Below are 21728 nucleotides of genomic sequence, written 5' to 3'. Positions count from 1 at the left end.
AAGTAAATAGCAAAGAGAAGTCATAAGGGACTTTACAAAAGTTGAACTGTTTACATTCCTACATGGAAAGACAATATTTGTAACTCTTGAAACTATTCAGCATCTGGGTACAGGGTGGGATAACACACACACACATGCACGCGCACACGCACATACACATAGAGACAGTGGACAGGGTGAACTGAAGAGGAGGGGATCATATCTTTAAAAAAAATGAAATCAAGCAGTGAGGGAGAAATATATTGGGAGGAGAAAGGGAGCAATGGAATGGGGCAAATTATCTCTTATAAAAGAGGCAAGCAAAAGACTTTTTAGTGAAGGGAAAAAGAGGGGAGGTGAGAGAAAAACATGAAGTTTACTCTCATCACACTCCACTAAAGGAAGGAATAAAATGCACAGTCATTTTGGTATGAAAACCTGTCTTACAGTACAGGAAAGTGGGGGATAAGGGGATAAGCAGGGTGGGGGGGATGATGGAAGGGAGGGCATGGGGAGGAGGGAGCAATTTGAAGTCAACATTCTTGGGGAGGAACAGGATCAAAAGAGAGAATAGAAGCAATGGGGGGCAGGATAGGATGGAGGGAAATATAATTAGTTCTTACACAACACTACTATTATGGAAGTCATTTGCAAAACTACACAGATTTGGCCTATATTGAATTGCTTGCCTTCCAAAGGGAAGGGGTGGGGAGGGAGGGAGGGCAGATTGGCAGATAGGGGCAATTAGAATGCTCGGTGTTTTGGGGTGGGGGGAGGGGACAAAAGGGGAGAAAATGTGGAACCCAAAATTTTGTGAAAATGAATGTTAAAAGTTAAATAAATTAATAAAAAAAAACTGAAAAAAAAACTATTTGGATCTTTGTATACAAATTTAAAAAAGCTCAGCTTGCAGCATTTTAGGGATCATGTAAATTATAGCACAGTGAAAACAGAAGAATGATCTAAGACAAGTGTCCTTAGCCTAGTGTTTCTGATTTTGTTTTTTTAAGTTATTTTGAGAACTATATTTCATTATTATTGGTTTCTGATGCAGTCCTGTATATTTTATCTTAACCATTTAAAAATATACCGTGTGTTTAGCTCATCGTCTGCAACATGGTAGGTGCTTAAAAATGCTTGTTGACATAAAAAAAGGTTTCACCAGAGGGAGTACCTGACACAAAAACGATTAAGAACCTCTGCTGCAAGGACCACATATTACACCTGTTGTGCCCTTTCCTAATTTTGTATTTGATTGTTGACCCTATCATGTTGCTTTGTAGGTGAGGAAAGAACTATGGTATTTGTTGAAACTAAGAAAAAAGCTGATTTTATTGCAACCTTTCTTTGTCAAGAAAAAATATCAACAACAAGTATTCATGGGTAAGTAAAGGCTTTTATACTTGTAATGATAAGTAATTGTAATTGAGCAAGGTGGTATTAAGAAATATGCATTGTTTATGATACTTAACTGAAATTGGGATTCAGGATTGATGATCATTGGTTATGATTATGGTTGATGTTTACCATACTAAGTTCTTATCCTTGAATTATTCAGTTGGTTTTTGTTGAGGCAGACAGTTTTTTGAGATGTAAACTGGAATCATTATCCAGATGTCCTTAATGAATAGTAGTTTCTCCACTGAATTTAAGCTTTTGATCCTGTGATATTTTATTTCCCTGTCTTCTCTACTGCTAAATTTAATCTTTTAATAATAGGAAGGCTTGAAAATGTTTTTACTATTAACTAGTAAACTAATCCACTTTTTATCATTCAGTCAAAAATTCATTAAATGACTTTGTTCCCAGGTACTGGTAACATAAATACAAAGAATTATACAATCTGTACTCTTCAGGAGCTTGTGTCAGTGCAGCAGATCATTGTTAAATGTTCATACTAAAATGAGGTTCATGAGGTGATATTGGTACAGTAGAAGATATACCAGTTCTTGAGATAGAGAACCTAGCTGGGTTCAAATCCAGTCTCTAATGTTTTCTACCCGTGTACCTGTAGGTAAAGTATTTAACTTCCCCAGACCTCACTTAGTTCTGTCATTTTTCACTGTATGACCTCTGAAATCCCTTTTAGCTGTATATCTGTGTTCCCTAAGAAACAGATTACCCAATAAAGTGTAGCAGCTTATGTCACTAGTTATAATTTATATTGTGCATCGGTCATCCCATTTGTAGCAGGCTCGTTTTAGGGATCAGATTACTTAGGTTCAAGAGCTTTTTGGGAGAAGTCTTTTGAAGAAGCTGTCCTAATACATGCTTTGTCTTCTTTATTTTTTTAAGTGATCGGGAACAGAGGGAGAGAGAGCAAGCCCTTGGGGATTTTCGATGTGGAAAGTGTCCAGTCCTTGTTGCTACTTCAGTAGCTGCCAGAGGGCTCGATATCGAAAATGTTCAACATGTGATTAATTTTGACCTTCCTTCCACCATCGATGAATATGTTCACCGAATTGGACGTACTGGTCGCTGTGGGAACATTGGCAAAGCTATTTCTTTTTTTGATCCAGAACCAGATAGCCATTTAGCACAGCCTTTAGTAAAAGTACTGTCAGATGTAAGTTTTATTGTAAACATTTAAGAAATTTCACATCTTATGTTGTTAAGTGGAAAAGTTTATATGAAGCAAAACTCAGGAGATGTAATCTATTGTGATTGCTTCACTTATACAATTTGGAGATGGGGTAGTAATTGCTGGTTTTAAGGTATATGTTTCTATTTAGGCTCAACAGGATGTCCCTGCATGGTTAGAAGAAATTGCTTTCAGTACATATGTCCCTGGCTTCAGTGGTGGTACTTCAAGAGGAAATGTGTTTGCCTCAGTGGATACTCGAAAGGTTAGTTGGATAAAAAACTATTTCAGAAATATTTAGAGCAACACACACACACACACACACACAGACACAGACACACAGACAGACACACAGACACACACACACATACACACACACACACACACACAGACATACACACACCCCCTCTCTGCTTGGATTCTTCCTCCTCATGAAATTGCAGAACTTGAGATTTTGAAAGACACCTCTCAGTTCATTTGCTCCTTTGAAAAGAAGAACCCTCTTTACACCATAGAAAATTGTTACCCAACCTCTCCCTTCAACCCACTATTTTCCAAGTTACTGGACCAGCTAGGTGGTGCAGTAGATAGAGCACCAGTGCAGGAGTCAGGAAGACCTGAGTTCAAATCTCACCTCACACACTTGACATCCACTAGCTATATGACCTTGGCCAAGTCACTTACCCCAGTTGCCTCAACCTGGGTCATCTCCAGTCATATTGCTGGTGACCTGCACAGCCCTCCTTCACTCTAAACAAAGTCAAGTGCAAGTCATGTCATCATTTCTCTGATGGCATGGTCTTCTTTGGCATGAAGGACCAACACACTGGAGTGGTTTACCATTTCCAACTTAGTACATTTTACCTTTGGATAGGTGTCATCATTAGGAAGTTTTTCTCATGGCAAGCCAAAATTTGGCTCTCTAAATTTTACCCACTGTTCTTGGTTCTGCCTTCAGGCAGGAAAAAAGAACAAATTTAATGTGTTTTCTAAATGACAATTTTTCAGATACTTAAAGACAACTATCTTGTCCATCCTTTTCTTCTTCAGATTAAATATTTTCATTCCCTTTCACTAATAGAGGGCATGGAATCAAGGCTTATTACCATCTGCATTTCCCTTCTGAACATTGTCTTAATTAACAGTGTCCTCCTTAAACTGTGGTACCCAGAACAGAGCACAGTATTTTGGTTGTGTTCTGACCAGGGCAGAGAATAGTGAGACTTTATCCCCTTATTCTTCAAAGCTGTACTTCTTTTAATGCAGCCCATTATCACATTAGCTTTTTTGATTCCAATTAAAGTACTATTGGCTAATGTTGAGTTTTTGCAGTTTACTAAAACCCCGAGATCTTTTTTAAGGAAAAGTGCTCTCTAATCATGCCACAGAATTTGTGAATTGTAAGGAACCTCAACAGCCACCTAGTTCAATACATATACACAGGAATCCCATTAAAACACCCAAGAAATGATCTTCCAACCTGTGCTTTAAGATCTCCGAAGAAGAGGAACCTGCTACCTCTTTGGGGAGCTCTAATTTGTTAGGAAGTATTTTCAAAACCTAAATTTGTTTCTTCAGTTTCTATCCGTCGCACTCTGGGCCAAACAAAATAAATCTAAACTCTCTTCTACATGACACCCCTTCATGTTCCCTTTCATCAAGACAGTTGTCCGGTTCTCTTTTAAAACTCCAAATTGGCTGGTGAGTCAGTCTCCTGTGCATCCACATGGGTCTCTTTGGACAAACATGACTTTTTATTTTGTCATTGGAAGCTTTCATCTTTGTATCTTAAGAATTTTATTCTTGAACATCTCCTCTCCCAATTCAGTAAACATTTATTAAGTGCCTACTGTGTGCAAAGCATTGTGTCCTCAGACCTTGGGGATACAAGTAAAAGAAGTAAAGACAGTCCCTGCTCTCAAAGAGCTTATAATCTAACGGAGGAAGACAGTACACAAAAGGAAGCTGGAAAGCAAGAGGGACATATCTTGGGGTACCTAGTATGGGGAGCATCTTGTTTTATGGAATTCAAACCAAGAACAAATGCAGATGGAAAGTTGACAGTGAGTTGGAAGGTTTGGGTCTTGCCCTCTATAAAGGAAAAGTTTGGGAGGAGTTTAGTGCTCCACCATTCCTCCAATCAGACTTCCCTGAAGCATTTTACTACATAGGACTTTTACTACATTTATTTCCATTATTATTTATATTTTACAACATACTGCTTGTAACCCCATTGAAATCTGCTTTCTCCACAGTTTAGGGATAGATGTCAGACAATGCTCAGAATTCCTTTGCTCTATGATAAGATATTCCTTTTCTTCATCATTGCTCCCTGTCCCCCTCCCCCATTTTCACCAAAGCAACCAGTTCCTCCTTTTTAAGAGATTCATATATAGAAATTGAATTTCCCCTTTATGCTCTCTCTGCCTGTTGAATGATAAAATTTTCATTTAGGCAAGTCAAGAAATTACTAGCTGCAATACCTTTGACTGAGTTAGATAAGCACAAGTTTGTGCTTATTTGTTTTTGTAATGCTAGTTTGCCAACCTGCTAGCTGGCAGGAAAAAGGAATATGTAATTTAGTAACGTTGACCTTGTTAAAGACTTGTTTCAACTCTGAAATCCTGTAATAGGAAAGGCTATTTGTTATTTTTTTTTTATTTAACTTTTAACATTTATTTTCACAACATTTTGGGTTACAAATTTTCTCCCCTTTTATCCCCTCCCCCCCCCAAACCCAAGCATTCTAATTGCCCCTGTGACCAATCTGCTCTCTCTTCTATCCTCCCTCTCTGCCCTTGTCTCCGTCTTCTCTTTTGTCCTGTAGGGCCCGATAGCTTTCTTGACCCCTTAACCTGTATTTCTTATTTCCCAGTGGTAAGAACATTACATTTGATCCTAACACTTTGAGTTCCAACTTCTTTAGCTCCCTCCCTCCCCACCCCTTCCCTTTGGAAGGCAAGCAATTCAATATAGGCCAAATCTGTGTAGTTTTGCAAAAGATTTCCATACTAGTTGTGTTGTATAGGACTAATTATATTTCCCTCCATCCTATCCTGACCCCCATTACTTCTATTCTCTTATGATCCTTTCCCTCCCCATGAGTGTCGACCTCGGATTGCATTCTCCTCCCCATGCCCTCCCCTCCATCCTCCCCTCCACCCTGCTTGTGCCCCTGTCCCCCACTCTCCTGTATTATGAGATAGGTTTTCTTATCAAAATGAGTGTGCATTTTATTCTTTCCTTTAGTGGAATGTGATGAGAGTAGACCTCATGTTTTTCTCTTGCCTCCCCTCTTTATCCCTCCACTAATAAGTCTTTTGCTTGCCTCTTTTATGAGAGATAATTTGCCCCATTCAACTTCTCCCTTTCTCCTCCCAATATTTCTCTCTCACTGCTTAATTTCATTTTTTTTTTTTAAGATATGATCCCATCCTCTTCAATTCACTCTGTGCACTCTGTCTCTATGTATGTGTACGTGTGTCCATGTGTGTGTGTGTGTACTCCCACCCAGTACCCAGATACTGAAATGTTTCAAGAGTTACAAATATTGTCTTTCCATGTAGGAATGTAAACAGTTCAACTTTAGTAAGTCCCTTATGACTTCTCTTTGCTGTTCACCTTTTCATGGTTCTCTTCAATCTTGTGTTAGAAAGTCAAATTTTCTTTTCAGCTCTGGTCTTTTCATCAAGAAAATTTGAAAATCCTCTATTTCATTGAAAGACCATTTTTTCTCTTGAAGTATTATACTCAGTTTTGCTGGGTAGGTGATTCTTGGTTTTAGTCCTAGTTCCTTTGACTTCTGGAATATCCTATTCCATTCCCTTCGATCCCTTAATGTAGAGGGTGCTAGATCTTGTGTTATCCTGATTGTATTTCCACAATACTTGAATTGTTTCTTTCTAGCTGCTTGCAATATTTTCTCTTTCACCTGGGAGTTCTGGAATTTGGCCACAATGTTCCTAGGAGTTTCTCTTTTTGGATCTCTTTCATGCGGTGTTCTGCGGATTCCTTGAATATTTATTTTGCCCTCTGGTTCTAGAATCTCAGGGCAGTTTTCCTTGATAATTTCATGGAAGATGATGTCTAGGCTCATCTCTTGATCATGGTTTTCAGGTAGTCCCAGAATTTTTACATTGTCTCTCCTGATTCTGTTTTCCAGGTCAGTTGCTTTTCCAATAAGATATTTCACATTATCTTCCATTTTTCGAATCTTCACGCTATGTTCTGTGATATCTGTCTTTCTCATAAAGTCCTTAGCGTCCATCTGTACCATTCCAGTTTTGAAAGATCTATTTTCTTCAGTGAGCTTTTGAATCTCCTTTTCCATTTGGCTAATTCTGCTTTTGAAAGCATTCTTCTCCTCGTTGGCCTTTTGAACCTCTTTTGCCAATTGAGTTAGGCTAGTTTCCAAGGTGTTAATTTCTTCAACATTTTTTTGGTTCTCCTTTAGCAGGGAGCTGATCTGCCTTTCATGCTTCTCTTTCATCCCTCTCATTTCTCTTCCCAGTTTTTCCTCCACCTCTCCAACTTGACTTTCAAAATTCTTTTTGAGTTCTTCCATGGCCTGAGCCCATTGGGTGGGCTGGGACACAGAATCCTTGATTTCTGTGTCTTTGCCTGATGGTAAGCATTGTTCTTCCTCGTCAGAAAGGAAGGGAGGAGGTGTCTTTTCTCTGAGAAAGTACCCTTCAATAGTTTTATTTCTTTTCCCTTTTCTGGGCATTCTCCCCAGCCAGTGGCTTGACCTCTGAATATTCTCCTCACACCCACCTCGCCTCCTGGTCCTCCCAGCCAGCGTTTGGGGACTGAGATTCAAATGCTGCTTCCCGCCTTAGGGCTTTTGGCAGGGGCAGGGCTGCTATTCACTGTGAGAATTAAGTTCAGATGGTCAGGTTGGGGCAGGGCCGCCTCTCAGGCCCAGTTCCCTCAGGGGGTTTATGCACAGACCTTCCACAATGGATCCAGGCTCCCACCCGCTTGGGGAGCCCCTGTCTGCAGCCGCCTCTCAGCTTCTATCTCCCGGGGGGGGCCCGAGCCATGGGGGCACCCCACTCCCCTCTCGACCTGCCAAAGAGACTCTCTCACCGACCCCCGTCACCTGTGGGTGGGGGGGCTTGTGCGGCCACTGGAGATCCTGTCCCTGAAGCCTGCTCGGATCTGTACCTCTCGGAGCCGTGGCCGCCGCAGGTCCGGGCTGGGCTCCGCGTCTGCAGCACGACGGACCTTTTCCGAGAGGTTTGCAGGGCCCTCTGTGGGTGGAGGGACCCTCGTGGCCGCAGGATATCTCGTCCCCTTAGCCCATTCGGATCTTTTCCTCGCGGTGTCGCGGCCGCTGCAGGGCTGCACTCAGCTCCCAGTCCCGGCGCCCAGTCCACAGCGCGAAGGACCCCCCGCGAGAGGTTTGTAGGTCTCTCCGGAACAGAAATCTCCCTCGCTCCAATATTCCATGGCGTCTGGGTGCAGAATTCACCGTGGGTTGGTCCCCTCTAGCCGTTCTGTGGGTTGTGGGTTCGGAGCTATGTGTATGTGCATCTTTCTACTCCGCCATCTTGGCTCCCAGGCTATTTGTTATTTGACAATAATTTTAGAATATTTACTTTGTATTGAGAAGCAAGTGGTATGCTAATTACAAGTATTGTTACCTGTTCATTTAAGAAGGTACTTTAGGGCCAACATGGTTAGAATTTTTAAAAATTAAAGTTTATTTAACTGTTATTTCATCTTTTAATTTAGATTGAACCTGTATCCAGTTAGAATTAGTGAGGATTACATTCTGTTTTAAATTGAAAAAAAGTTCATCCTGAATGAGGGTGCTATTTTCAAAGTGAGGTTAAACTAATGTGATAGTTACACAGTTGTTTTTTTTTTAATTTTGTAGAGTTACCAAGGGAAGAGCAGCATGAACATTGTAGGGTTTTCTTCTGCACAAGCTCCAAATCCAGTAGATGATGAGTCATGGGATTAAAGCCAAAATTATTCAAGTTCCAGATACAGTTTTGATGCAGTGAAGATGGTTTTGAGTTTTAAAGAAAGTATGACACTGTGTTGGTAACTCCCTGTGCATCCTGTAATCTTCCCCTAATCTTCAAAAAAATAAAATTCTTTACTTGCTGTTTACGTGAAATGCTAAATGTTGAAATGTTGTGGTTACTAATACAAATGGTGTTTACTGGAAAGATTGAAGCATTCTAAATGTCATGTTTACTTCTGTTTTATTATTTAGGAGTTTGACATGTTTCATATCTATATTAAGTCTTAAAATATTATTGGTGCTTTTTGAACCTATAAAATAACCAAGAAGATGTGAAACATTTTTGATTTAAAATTTTGGGGTCCTTTTTCATTTTTTCCTAAAAGAAACCTTTAAAGCAATAGTGTCACCATGCGATTATAAAATAATTTATGTAAAACAAATAGTGTATTTGTTTTAGCGTATCACTTAATTCAGTGATTTTGATTTAGATGATTAAATTATATGGTGAAGTTTGTTAAATACTTGAAATGTGATCTCTGTACCCAATGACATGACAGAAAAGTCTCTAAACTTTCCTTGTAAACATACTGAATAAAAGCCCAAACACAGGTTCTTAGATTGCTGTTTTACTGCTTAAATTTGAGATATAAGTTGTAAGAAGTGTTGAAGGAGAAGGGAATTTGGATTGTATTGATCCTGTTTATTTCTTCCATCTTCATATTATGCTTGATTCCAAAAGAAGAGGGCCTAAGAAAGGAGGTGATCATAAAGGGAAAAGGGGGTCATTGATGGCCATTTGAGAATTGTCTTGTTTTTGGCCTGACTTTGCCTCTTAATCTTCAGATTATTACCATTACCTCTACCAAAATGTAGAAGATATCTGGTAGGGATCAGACAACAGAAGTCAGAATTTTATTGTTTCACCTATGTTAGAAAATTCTCAGTGTTCTAATGAATGTGATCATCATTTAGCCAAAAAGATAGATGTAATTTGATGGTGGCATACTAAAAATGACTTTTTATGATGTTTTAATAATTTCTATTACATAGGCTTTACTTAAAAATCTCAAAGAACATGAGATACTATTAAATAGTACCCTTGGAGATTTTGCACAAATGTTCTGCTATGATGCCGCCTAGTGGAGTGCAGTTCTCAAAGGTTGTACCAACAGAGCAGAAGCTCTGTCAGCTCCCATGAAGCTGAAAAACCTTTAGAAATGAACCAAAATACAACACCCACACCCACACACCATCCATCTTAACCAGATAATGGGATACCTCATGATCTGAGTGGGTATAGCCAAAAATTTTATAGCTCTTAACTTAGGGTACTAAGGCCAAGTATTTCAAATCCTAATTTGTATTATGGTGGTATATATTCCTGCTTAATCAGTCATCTTAAGACCCTGGTGACTTTCTCAATTGAAAAAGGTGGGTTTTCTAAGTTATTAAAAGCTCAGAAATTGAGCAATTATGTGTGCTGCCTGCTTGCTACATGCATGAGAGCTCATCAGTGTGGAGATGTGAAGATTTTTCTTAGGCCCTTGATCAGCTATTAGAGGCTATCCTGTTGGAGTACAACTTTCCCAGTCAACAAGGGGCTAACTCTTTAAGCAGTATCTAAGTAAATCCATTGGACACGTAAGTTAATATGTGAATTGTCTTTCATTTTTCTTGCATGGTATTACCACTCAACTGCCTGTTTAGAGAGCATCTACTATTTAATACTTGGGAGAGAACAGGAGAGAAATATTTCTCTTGACTTCTGAAAGTTTAATTCTTTGAGAATAGTTTTTGACAACTTCAGTAAATTAACCAAACTTATACTAACAATCTTGTTATAAATGAAATTTGGAGATAAGTTACTTAATTTTGGAGTGAGTCCTGGGGCAAAGCCAAGCTGGTTGAGATTTGAGGGAGGAGTACCTAGAATATGACAGGCCTCTCTATAACCAGTCAGGAATTTGTCTTCAACCTTTGCTTGAACTGTTGATACTCACCATCATCAAGCAGGCCCAGGGACTTGGAATCTGCCCTTCTTTTTGCTCAGGGGTTGATGTTATTAACAAACCAGTTATATTGTGGATCATAGGAAAAGTCTACCACCCCATCACTTTAAATCTTCTTGACAGTCATAGGCTGTCTAGACTGAAGTTTCCTTCCCTATCCACTAGCCCCACCCATCCTGTCCTATCTCAATCAAGCCTTCTGCCACCTTTTGTGTCCTGCAGAGCCTTTGTTCTACTGTTAAATTATCTTTCCCACTTTGCTTGTATTCTCCCCTAAAAGATTTCCTCTGTGTATTTTGTATTTGTTTTGTCCTAAGTGTTTGTTTAATTGTAATGAATGGCTTCTAGGTTGCTTTAGCAGAGGAAGATTTAGCAGAGGGAAAACAAGGTTTTTCTTGTTTTGGTATCTGTTGTTGAGCATAAAGTGGATTTCTCAGGAGGGAACAAAATGTATCACCCTGTGGAATACTTTTTTAGTTGCTAGCATTCAAATTGTAAATGAGTTTATATAAGCTTTTCCTGATTCTGTTTGGTAGAACTTGCCAGAGCTTCTGAAAGCTGGGTTACTTAAATGCCACAATGAAACATTAGCATAGGATTTTCTTGGAAGCACACTCTTCATGCAAATCTCCAGCATTGGGGGCGGAGCCAAGATGGCAGAGTAGAAAGACTCACATATGCTAGCTCCGAACCCACAGCCCATAAAATATCTGTAAAGAAGAACTCCTAACAAATTCTGGAGCAGCAGAAGCCACAGAACAATGCAGCAGACGAGATTTTTGTTCCAGAGAGCCCTGAAAACAGACACCAAAGGTCCATCGTGCTGTGGACCCGGAGCTGAGCCCAGTCCTGCCTTGGCTGTGTGCGCCGAGAGAAGCGGATCCGAGTGGGCTTCAGGGATGGAATCTCCAGCGGCCGTGCAGGTCCCTCTACCCACGGGCCCCAAAGGTTGGTGAAAGGGTCTTCTCAGCTTGCCGAGAGGGGAGTGGGGTGCCCCCATAACTCGGGCCCCCTTGGGAGGCAGCAGCGGAGGTGGGAGCAGACAGGGGCTCCCCAAGCAGGCAGGAGCCTGAATCCATTGTTGAAGGTCTCTGCATAAACCCCCTGAGGGAACTGAGCCCGTGAGGTGGCCCTGCCTGGCACGGCCCAGCCCTGCCCTGACCTGAGCACCTGAACTTAATCTCACACTGAATAGCAGCCCCACCCCTGCCCAAAGCCCTGAGGCTGGGAAGCAGCATTTGAATCTCAGACCCCAAGTGCTGGGCTGGGCGGATCTGGAGGTGAGGTGGGGGTGGAAAGAAAACTCAGAAGTCAAGTCACTGGCTGGGAAAATGCTCAGAAAAGGGGAAAAAAAATAAGACTATAGAAAGTTACTTTCTTGGTGAACAGATAATTCCTCCCTTCCTTTCTGATGTGGAAGAACAATGCTTTCCATCAGGGAAAGACTCAGAAGTCAAGGCTTCTGTTTCCCAGCCCACCCAATGGGCTCAGGCCATGGAAGAGCTCAAAAAGGATTTTGAAAATCAAGTTAGAGAGGTGGAGGAAAAACTGGGAAGAGAAATGAGAGAAATGCAGGTAAAGCATGAAAAGCAGGTAAACACCCTGCTAAAGGAGACCCAAAAAAGTGCTGAGGAAAATAACACCTTGAAAAATAGGCTAACTCAATTGGCAAAAGAGGTTCAAAAAGCCAAATGAGGAGAAGAATGCTTTCAAAAGCAGAATTAGCCAGATGGAAAAGGAGGTTCAAAAGCTCACTGAAAAAAATAGTTCTTTCAAAATTAGAATGGAACAGATGGAGGCTAATGACTTTATGAGAAACCAAGAAATCACAAAACAAAACCAAAAGAATGAAAAAATGGAAGATAATGTGAAATATCTCATTGGAAAAACAACTGACCTGGAAAATAAATCCAGGAGAGACAATTTAAAAATTATGAGCCTACCTGAAAGCCATGATTAAAAAAAGAGCCTAGACATCATCTTTCATGAAATTATCAAGGAAAACTGCCTGATATTCTAGAACCAGAAGGCAAAATACATATTGAAAGAATCCACCAATCACTTCCTGAAAGAGACCTGAAAAGAGAAACTTCTAGGAATATTGTTACCAAATTTCAGAGTTCCTAGGTCAAGGAGAAAATATTGCAAGCAGCTAGAAAGAAACAATTCTAGTATTGTGGAAATACAATCAGGATAACACAAAATCTGGTAGCTTCTACATTAAGGGATCAAAGGACTTGGAATAGGATATTCCAGAAGTCAAAGGAACTAGAATGAGAACCAAGAAGAAATGCTATGGACCTCTGGATGGGGAAAGAAGTAAGTGATAGGTGCTCCTACATCTCTCCAACTGCAGCACTATGTGGCCATGAACAAAATGATGCTTATTGTCTTTCTGTCTCTATTGTGTCTATTCTTTTATTTTTAGTGAATGAGTATCAGAGATAGAGTAAACCAGGTTATAGGACCATGTGATCTTGAAAAGATTGAAAGAGCCACCAGTGGTCTAGTCTAGTAAATGCCAGCAGGGTATGGATAGGGTAGTGTTCTTGATAGAATGATTCTCAGAAGAGGAGAGGTTGTCAGTCAATCAGCCAACAAACATTTATTAATCATGTTGTGCGTCAGGCCCTGTTAAGCACCGGGGTTGCAAAGAAAGGCAAAAGCAGTGACTTCTCTCAAGGAACTCCCAGTCGAATGGGAAGAACTTGAAAACAACTACGTACATACAAGATAGACATAAGGGAAAATTACAGTGATCTCAGAGGGAAGGCACTAGCATTGAGGAATAGAAAGGCTTCTTGCAGAAGGTGAGATTTGAGCTGAATCTCAGAAGAAGCTAGGAAGTGGAAATGAAAGGAAGGCATTCCAGGCATGGAGACAGCTGTTGCAAAGGTGTGGAGGCAGGAGATACAGAGATGTAGTCAAGGAGTGGCAACCATGCAGGTGTTGCTGGATTATAGAGTTTGTGGAGCAAATTAAAGTGTGAGAAAAGGAATGTTAGGACGGAAAGGCAGGAAGCATCCAGGGTGTGAAGGGCTTGAAAAGCCAAACAGAGGACTTTATATTTGATCCTAAAGGTAATGGGGAGGCACTGGAGTTTATTAAGTAGGGGAATGACATGGTCAGACCTGTGCTTTAGAAGGATCAATTTGATAGCTGAGTGGAAGATGGAGCAGAGCAGAGAGAGGCTTGAGGTACTATTGAAGTAGTCCAGGCATGAGGTGAGGAGGGCTTGCACCAGATGTGCAAGAGGAGAGAAAAGGGCATATACAAGAAATGTTGCTAAGGCAGAAACAATAGGACTGTGAATCAGATTAAATATATAGGTTGAGTAAGAGTGAGGCATCAAGGAAGAAACAGGAAGTAAGTATGAGTGATTGGGAGGATGGTGGGAAATTTTCAAAGGAGAAAGTTTGAGGAGAAATAATTAGTTATGTTTTGAATATTTTAATTTAGGATATCTCTGGGACATCCAGTTTGATATTTCTGATAGATAGTTGGAGATTCAAACCTCAAAGTCAGGAAGGAAGGGTAGCGATTGAAAATAAGGGAGACTGAGGAACAAAGCTCCAAGCATGATCAATTTATTGGTAAGGCTAGCAATTATCAATAAAAGGGGTCTTTTGGCTCCTCAGTAAGCTAAAATACCCCAAGGGCTAAGATCATTTTTATAGGTAAAGGGAGCCCCCTAAAATTAAAAGGTAGCATTATAGATGGAGGAAACAACATGATTGGTTAGAAAGTCAGAAAACATTGTAGATTGGAAGACAATATGATTGGATGGATATAAAGATTTTAGGACAACCAAAACCCTCCTTGCATACTGTTGCTAGGAAATTACTGATTTATTGAACCCACCTACGCCCTATGAGAATAACTAATGGTATATAGATGACAGATTTCCTCTAATTGTGCAACGACAACTAGTGGTAGGGAAATAACGGATTTCCTCTAATTGGTCAAGGACAGCTGGTCAATGGTTGTTTTCGGTTAAAAATGATTTACAGGACAGCTGAACTTTTAAACTTAACTCAGAAAGGAAAGTTAGTCATCATAGGAAAACTGAATTTTTAAACTTCTGAACTTCTAAACTTGGTGAGAAAGGAGTATGACGTTAGGTAGTTATTCAAAATGATGGTGGTGATACAGAATATAATCAATTACAAAACCGAATCAGAATAAACTTGATTTTCTCAGAGGTTAGTTTTGAAAATAATTTGCATAGAGATGATAATTGAATCCATAGGAACTGATGAAATTACTAAGTGAGATAGTATAGAGGGAGATGAGAAGAGGTCCTTCATGGACATCACGGTGAGTGGGTATGACTCAGATGAAGATCCAGTAAAGATTGAGAAGGAGAAATTAGACCAGCATGAGGATAGCCAGGAGAGAACAGTGACTTCTCTCCTGTGTCTAGAGAATTCCTGCCTGGGACATCTTTCATGAAGAGCCTAGGGGCAGGGGTGGGGAGCCTGTGGTCTTAAGGCTCTAAGTTTTGTAGAACAAACCTTTTTATTAAGGGGATTTGTTCTGTGAAGTTTAGATTTTTTTTATTTTTTGTTTACTTTGAAATAAAGATGGAATTTTTATTTTTCATCCAAGTTCACAGACCCCCTGAAATATATAATAGAAAGTGTTCATGGACCACAAGTTAAGAACCACTTTAGAAAGGAAGATCATTCGGAATTTTGTTCTTGTTTTTGTTTTGAGCCTCAGAATTTGACCCTAAGCTTCCCTGTGACCCTGCCCCCCATCCAGAATTTTCGAATAGTATGTATCAGTGGTCTCAAACATTTGTAGTTATATTCCAGATGGATTATAGAAAGACTGTGTAGACAAGATGTTTCAAACTTTTTTCTTTCTTTTTAAATTTAATTTATTTTCAGTTTTCAACATTCACTTCCACAATATTTGTCTCCTCCCTCCCCCCACCCCAGGACAGTGTGTATTCTGATGACCCCTTCTTCCAATCTACCCTCCCTTCTATCACCTCCCTCCTTCCTCCTCTCTTAACCCCTTCCCTTCTATTTTCCTGTAGGGTAAGATAGATTTCTATACCCCATTGCCTATATATCTTATTTCCTAGTAGCATGTTAAACAATTTTTGACATTCATTTTTAAAGCTCTGAGTTCTGCATTCTCTACATTCTCTCTTCTCTCTCCCCATCCACCCTCATTGAGAAGGCAAGCAATTCAATAATTCAACAGGTAATACATGTTCATGCAAAACACTTCCATAACACTCATGTTGTAAAAGACTATATTTTCCTCTATCCTGTCCCATCCTCTATTTATTCTATTGTCTCCTTTGACTTGTCCCTCTACCAAAGTGTTTGCTTCTGATTACCCCTTCCCCCAAGCTGCTGTCCCTTCTATCATCCCCCCTCTCTTATCTCCTTCCCCCCTACTTTCCTGTAGGGTAAGATAAACTTCCATACCCAATTGAATGTGTATATTATTCCCTCCTGAAGCCAAATCTGATGAAAGTGAGGCTTACTTATTCCCTCTCGTCTTCCCCTTCTTCCCCTCCGTTGCCTCTTTTATGTGAGATGATTTACTGCATTCTACCTCTCCCTTTCTCTTTCTCCTAGTACATTCCTCTCAATACTTAATATTCTTTTTTAGATATCATCCCTTCATATTCAGCTCTCTGCCTCTCTCTCTCTGTGTATGCACACACACGCACACACACACACATATACATATACCCATACATACATACAGACATACACATATATATGTATATGCACATATTCCCTCCAACTATCCTAATACTGAGAAAGGTCTCGTGAGTTATAAATATCATCTTTCCATGTAGGAATGTAAACAGTTCAAATTTAATAAGTCCCTTTTGGTTTTTCTTTCCTGTTTACCTTTTCATGCTTCTCTTGATTCTTATATTTCAAAGTCATTTTCTATTCAGCTCTGTTTTTTCAACAGGAATACTTGGAAGTCCTCTATTTCACTGAGGTTTCATCAGTTTTGCTGGGAAGGTGATTTTTGGTTTCAATCCTCTCTCCTTTGACCTCTGAAATTTCATATTCCAAGCCCCCCAGTCCCTTAGTGTAGAAGTGGCTAAATCTTGTGTTATCCTGACTATGTTTCTACAATCCTTGAATGGCTTCTTTTTGGTTGCTTAAAATATTTTATGCTTGACCTGGAAACTTTGGAATTTGGCTACAGTATTTCTAGGAGTTTTCCTTTTGAGATCTCTTTCAGGAGGTGATTGGTGGATTCTTTCCATTTCTATTTTACTCTCTGGTTCTAGAGTATCAGGGCAGTTTTCCTTGATAATTCATGATATGTAGGCTCTTTTTTTGATCATGGATTTCAGGTAGTCCAATAATTTTTAAATTATCTCTCCTGGATCTATTTTCCAGGTCATTTGTTTTTCCAATGAGATACTTCACATTATCTTTCTATATTTTCATTCTTTGGTTTTGTTTTTATAATTTCTTGATTTCTCATAAAGTCATTAGCTTCCATTTGCTCCATTCTGATTTTTAATGAATTATTTTCTTCAGTGAGCTTTTGGACTTCTTTTTTCCATTTGACCTATTTTGCTTTTTAAGGCATTCTTCTCCTCATTGACTTTTTGGATCTCTTTTCCCATTTGGTTTAGTCTAATTTTAAAGGTGTTATTTTCTTCAGCATTTTTTGGGTTTCCTTTAGTAAGCTATTGACTTGTTTTTCATGATTTTCTTGCTACACTCTCATTTCTCTTCCCAGTTTTTCTCTTACTTGATTTTCAAAATCCTTTTTAAGCTCTTCCAGGGCCTGAGACCAATTCATCTTTTCCTTAGAGGCTTTGGATGCAGGAGCTTTGACTTTGTTGTCATCTTTTGGTTGTATGTTTTGATCTTCCTCATCATTAATGACATAAGAAAATACCCCTAAGAATCTATAGTTTGTTTTTCCCCATTTGCTCATTTGCTTAGCCACTTATTTGAGTTTTGAGCTCTTTGTTAAATGAGGGGTGCCAGAAGCAGCTTCTGCTTCAGCAGTGGCTGCCACCACCCTGGGGTTAGGGTTGGTGCTGGAGTTGGACCACACTCCCCTCTCAGTCAGGTGAGAGACCCTTCCCACTGAAGCTGTCTTTGGTGTTTGTGGATGAGAAGTCTGGAAATTGCAGCAACCACTAGTGATTCAGTCCCCTAAGGTCTGCTCTAGCTCTGTTGAGTGCAGCTCATGCTGAACTGTGTTCAACTCTTAGCCTGGTGCAATAGACCTTTCCTGTCAATCTTTCAGATTGTCTTGGGCTTGAAATTTGCTTCAGTATGTCCTTTCATGGCTTCTGCTGCCCTAGAATATGTTTAGAGTAATTTTTTTTTTTTACAAATTTTTTGAGAGGTTTGGGGGGAGAACTCTAGCAGATCCCTGCTTTTACTCTGCCATCATGACTCTGCCCCTTGATTTAGTCAAAGGGCCACATTTGAGAACCTCAAGGGTCACATGTAGCCTTGAGGCTGTAGATTCCTCACCCCTGGTGCAGGATATCCAGGCTCACTTGTATCTGACTCTGCCCTGACTCTCAGGACTTTTCCTCCAGTAATCATCTCATTTCAGGATCATTTATACACCATCCTCCCCTGTTAGAATGTAAGCTTCTTGTGGGTAGAGACTTTTTTATTTTGCTTGTATTTGCCTGGCACATAATACATGCTTAAAAAAAATGTTTTTTTTTTAACTTTTGCAATTATTAGTTTATTGGTATCATATAGGATTAAGATTTCAGTATTCCTCCCAAAATTATACAAAAACATGCAAACCTGAAATAAGAATCTGAAAGTCAAAATCATATAACAAAATAGTACTTCATCACAAAAATGTATCATGCAAAAGAATGATATTTGAAAACACTGGCGCTTAAGAGAAACAAAAGTCACGAACTGCCAAATTGTCCTCTGAAATGGTAGGCAGATAAGCATTGAAATGATTAATTTTAATGAATGTGCATAGCTTTGGACTTGGAAAGAAAAAAATATTTGATCAGTTCAGAGAGGTAGTCTGTAAACATTTTACCTTTCAAAACTGAATTTTAATTCTGTGCTTTTAATTATATTACAGTTAATTTAACTGTATTTAATTGTCTTTTTCTATTAAAGTATTTTATTTCTATAGGGGAAAATATCACAAATGTTATATAAATCTTGATGGGAAAATGCATGATTATAATTTCATTTAGAACCAACATAAATAAAATCTTATATGATAATTTACATAGTTATAAATAGTGCCATATGGAATCTTAAGTTTCTCAAGGGCTATTTACTGTTGCCTGCACTTCATACCAGAGAACTGACTGCCACTTCTCAATTTACTGTCAAAGATTAACATGGCAGTCTTGTACTTATAGCTCATACTTTTTGGGATACATTCTTTGTGCTTTGCGCTTCTGAAACATGGGAATCATAAACATAATTTCCATTGAGGAGTTGAGTGTGTACTTCCTACATAAATATTATTGGACCTTCTATTGGATCTTCAAGGACAAAATTTTGGTATGTTAGCTCAATAATGATGCAAATTTATTTCTATATTCTCCACTCTGTAAATATTGTATCTAAACATATTAGTGTACTATATGAAATTTAATTTTTCTAACTACTTTCAGTTTCTATTATTTTGTTTTTTATGGCAAATTGTTTCCATACAAGTTTATTACTCTGTCACAAGTTAGTAGGTTTGTGCAGATCAAAGTTTTTATTACTCTCTATATGAGAAAACTGTAATAATTCACATGATTCTAAATGGAGATACCAAAGCAAAGTTAAGCTGCCCCTCAGAAGAGAAAATTGATGATTTTATAAACACTTATTAAAAGGACAATACTAATAAACTTTGTATTTATTTAGAAGTATTCAGAACGTGAACAAAAAATATTTTTTATTAAAAATGTTCTATTTTCCTTTTATTTTCATTGTTATAATCATGTTTTTTTCTTAAAAGGATTCATTTTACAAAGGAAGAAACTGAGGTAGAGAGGTAAAGCAAGGGGGGCAGGAATTAGAATTTAGGTCTGACTTCTGACTTCCACTCAGCTTCTCATAGTTGGTTGACAGGTCAACCTCTGCTACAGTAGGTGATTTAAGATTAATTGCTTAGATCCAATTAACTTGGATTGACTACACTTTCTGAACAGTGTGTGTTATTTCTCCAAACCCAGGACTCAGAAGTGTAAGGAAAGAGGTGGTGGGGTCCAGTGAAAAGAGGCATTTGGAGTCAGAGAACCAGAGTTAAGATTCCACCTTCTCTACTTACCTTTGGGATGTAGTGTTTGTCATCTCATGTCCTTAAACCTCAGTATCTTCCTCTGTCCGGCAGCTAGGTGGTTCAGTGGTTAGTGCTGGGCCTGGAGTCAGGAAGACCTGAGTTCAAATTAGACCTCTGTTACTAGCCGTGTGTCCCTAAGTCACTTGCTTCTCTTTATCCACTGGAGAAGGAAATGGCAAATCACTTCAGCATCTTTTCCAATCAAATCTCATGCATAGTATTGGGGTCCTCTGGTTCATAGGGTTACAAAGAGTGGGACATCACTGAAAACTAAACAAGTACTCTGTAAAATGGGTTTTGACTGGTTAGCTGAGGCCCCTTCTAGCTCCAAATCTAGACCCTGGTGTCCCCATCCTCTCAGCAGAGAGAAGCCCAGTGGTCTGTGGAGATGTACAATACTTTCCTTGCTCTCTTGCTGATGGTGGTGGGTGGGAGGGGGCTGTCACTGGATATCTTTGTCTAGAGTGAGAACCCAGGTTGAATCCCCTGGTCAGAGTTTTCAATATTAGCAACCAGTGAGAAGGGATGCCATGGGAAGGGATGGGATGAGGTGGGATGGGATGGGATGTTATAAGATGGGGTGAGGTGGGATGGGTTGGGGATGGGATAGGACAGGTGAGAGGAGATGGGATGGGGTGGAGTGGGAAGGAGTAAGGAGAGTGGGGTTGTATGATGTGATGGATGCCGCTGGGCAACTGGCAAGCCCTAGGTGGGCATCTGCGGGCCAGTACTCGTGCACCTGCACCCCCACCCCAGCTTACCAGGGAGTCAGCTTCTCCGGTAGTACGCACTCAGACCAGGCGCCGTCCGGTCCCTTTCTGTCCTGCGGAATTAGACTTCGTTACAACTTTTCTCCAGTGGGAGGGAGGGAGGACGTTTTCCTTGGAAAAGAAAGCAGGGAGGGGCCAGAGGCATCCGTCTGGACTTGCTAGGCAGGGCCGAGGTATTCTTGGGAAAGCGGTTTCAAGTTGCGGGGCAGTGCGGGGCTCAGATCCAGAGGTGAGGACCTACGGGGAGAAGAGAGCGCGTCTGAAGAGCGCAGAAGGGGCGGGGAGCGGGATGTGTGTGGATATAAGGCAAGGCTAAATAAGGGGCAGGGGCAGTGTGAGAGAAGTGATGACAAGACTGGTTGTGCCAAGGGGGTAAGTGGTTTGATGGGATCGTCTTGAGGTTTGGGTTTGAAGGGGTGCTAGTGGTGGTGGGAGATGTCTCAGGTTCCTTAGGATTCCTTGCCTGATTTTCACATCAGGAGTCTAGGTATTGTGCATTTAGAAATTTGGGTTTTCAGGAGTGCATATTTAGACTATTCGGGGCATTTTAGGATGAATTAAGGGCATGGCTCAGAGAGGCAAAGTGACTTGCCTGAGGTCACAGAGGTGGTCAGTATTTTATTACACTCCCTGCTGTTCTGGAAGTCGAGATGGGGCAAAATTTGAATTCTAGTGGCTCCTGGACAAGTTTGCTAATAACTTGAAAGTGATTTATAGGCTTGCAAAGTGGGTCACTTAGAAGAGTTAATTAATGTATCAGTCACTTCTCCACTGTGATCCTGAGAGATTTTTTCTTTACCTTCTCTCTAAGGTACTCCATCCTCCCATTCTCCATCAGAAAGCAGTCTGGATTTTGAGGTTTCTACAGGTCATTGGTTTGTGCAGGAGAGGGACAAAAAAGGGCACTAATGAGCTTGAATTTTGTTTTCTTTCCCTTCAAACATTTTTCAATTGAGTTCCCTCCTCTTAACATGTAGTAAACATTTAAAGACATTAATGTGAGTTTTCTAAAGCAGCTACTGTGATTGGAAGTAAAATTCTCTTTTTAGTGTTTCTCAGAATTTAAACAGCCAATACAATTACGCATAAAGTAAAACTCACCAGGCTCATAAGTCTGGTAACTGTCAGATGTA

At 39.9% G+C, this 21728-nt stretch overlaps 1 protein-coding gene across 7 annotated transcripts in view; it reads left to right on the top strand.

The window, feature by feature from the left end:
• Positions 1–9153, top strand: part of DDX4 (DEAD-box helicase 4) — a 61826-nt gene extending 52673 nt beyond the window's left edge. For all 7 annotated transcript variants that reach the window (XM_072605609.1, XM_072605608.1, XM_072605610.1 and 4 more), the window contains 4 exons: positions 1263–1362; positions 2275–2545; positions 2712–2825; positions 8442–9153. In XM_072605609.1, coding sequence (XP_072461710.1) covers positions 1263–1362; positions 2275–2545; positions 2712–2825; positions 8442–8528 — 572 coding nt within the window. In that variant the 3' untranslated portion in view covers positions 8529–9153. The remainder of the gene's footprint in view (positions 1–1262; positions 1363–2274; positions 2546–2711; positions 2826–8441) is intronic.
• Positions 9154–21728: the final 12575 nt, after the last annotated feature.

Source organism: Notamacropus eugenii, chromosome 4 (assembly GCF_028372415.1).
Source record: "Notamacropus eugenii isolate mMacEug1 chromosome 4, mMacEug1.pri_v2, whole genome shotgun sequence".
Classification (NCBI taxonomy): domain Eukaryota; kingdom Metazoa; phylum Chordata; class Mammalia; order Diprotodontia; family Macropodidae; genus Notamacropus; species Notamacropus eugenii.
Note: the sequence above shows the minus strand (reverse complement) of the source record. Positions and strands in the feature narration are given on the sequence as shown.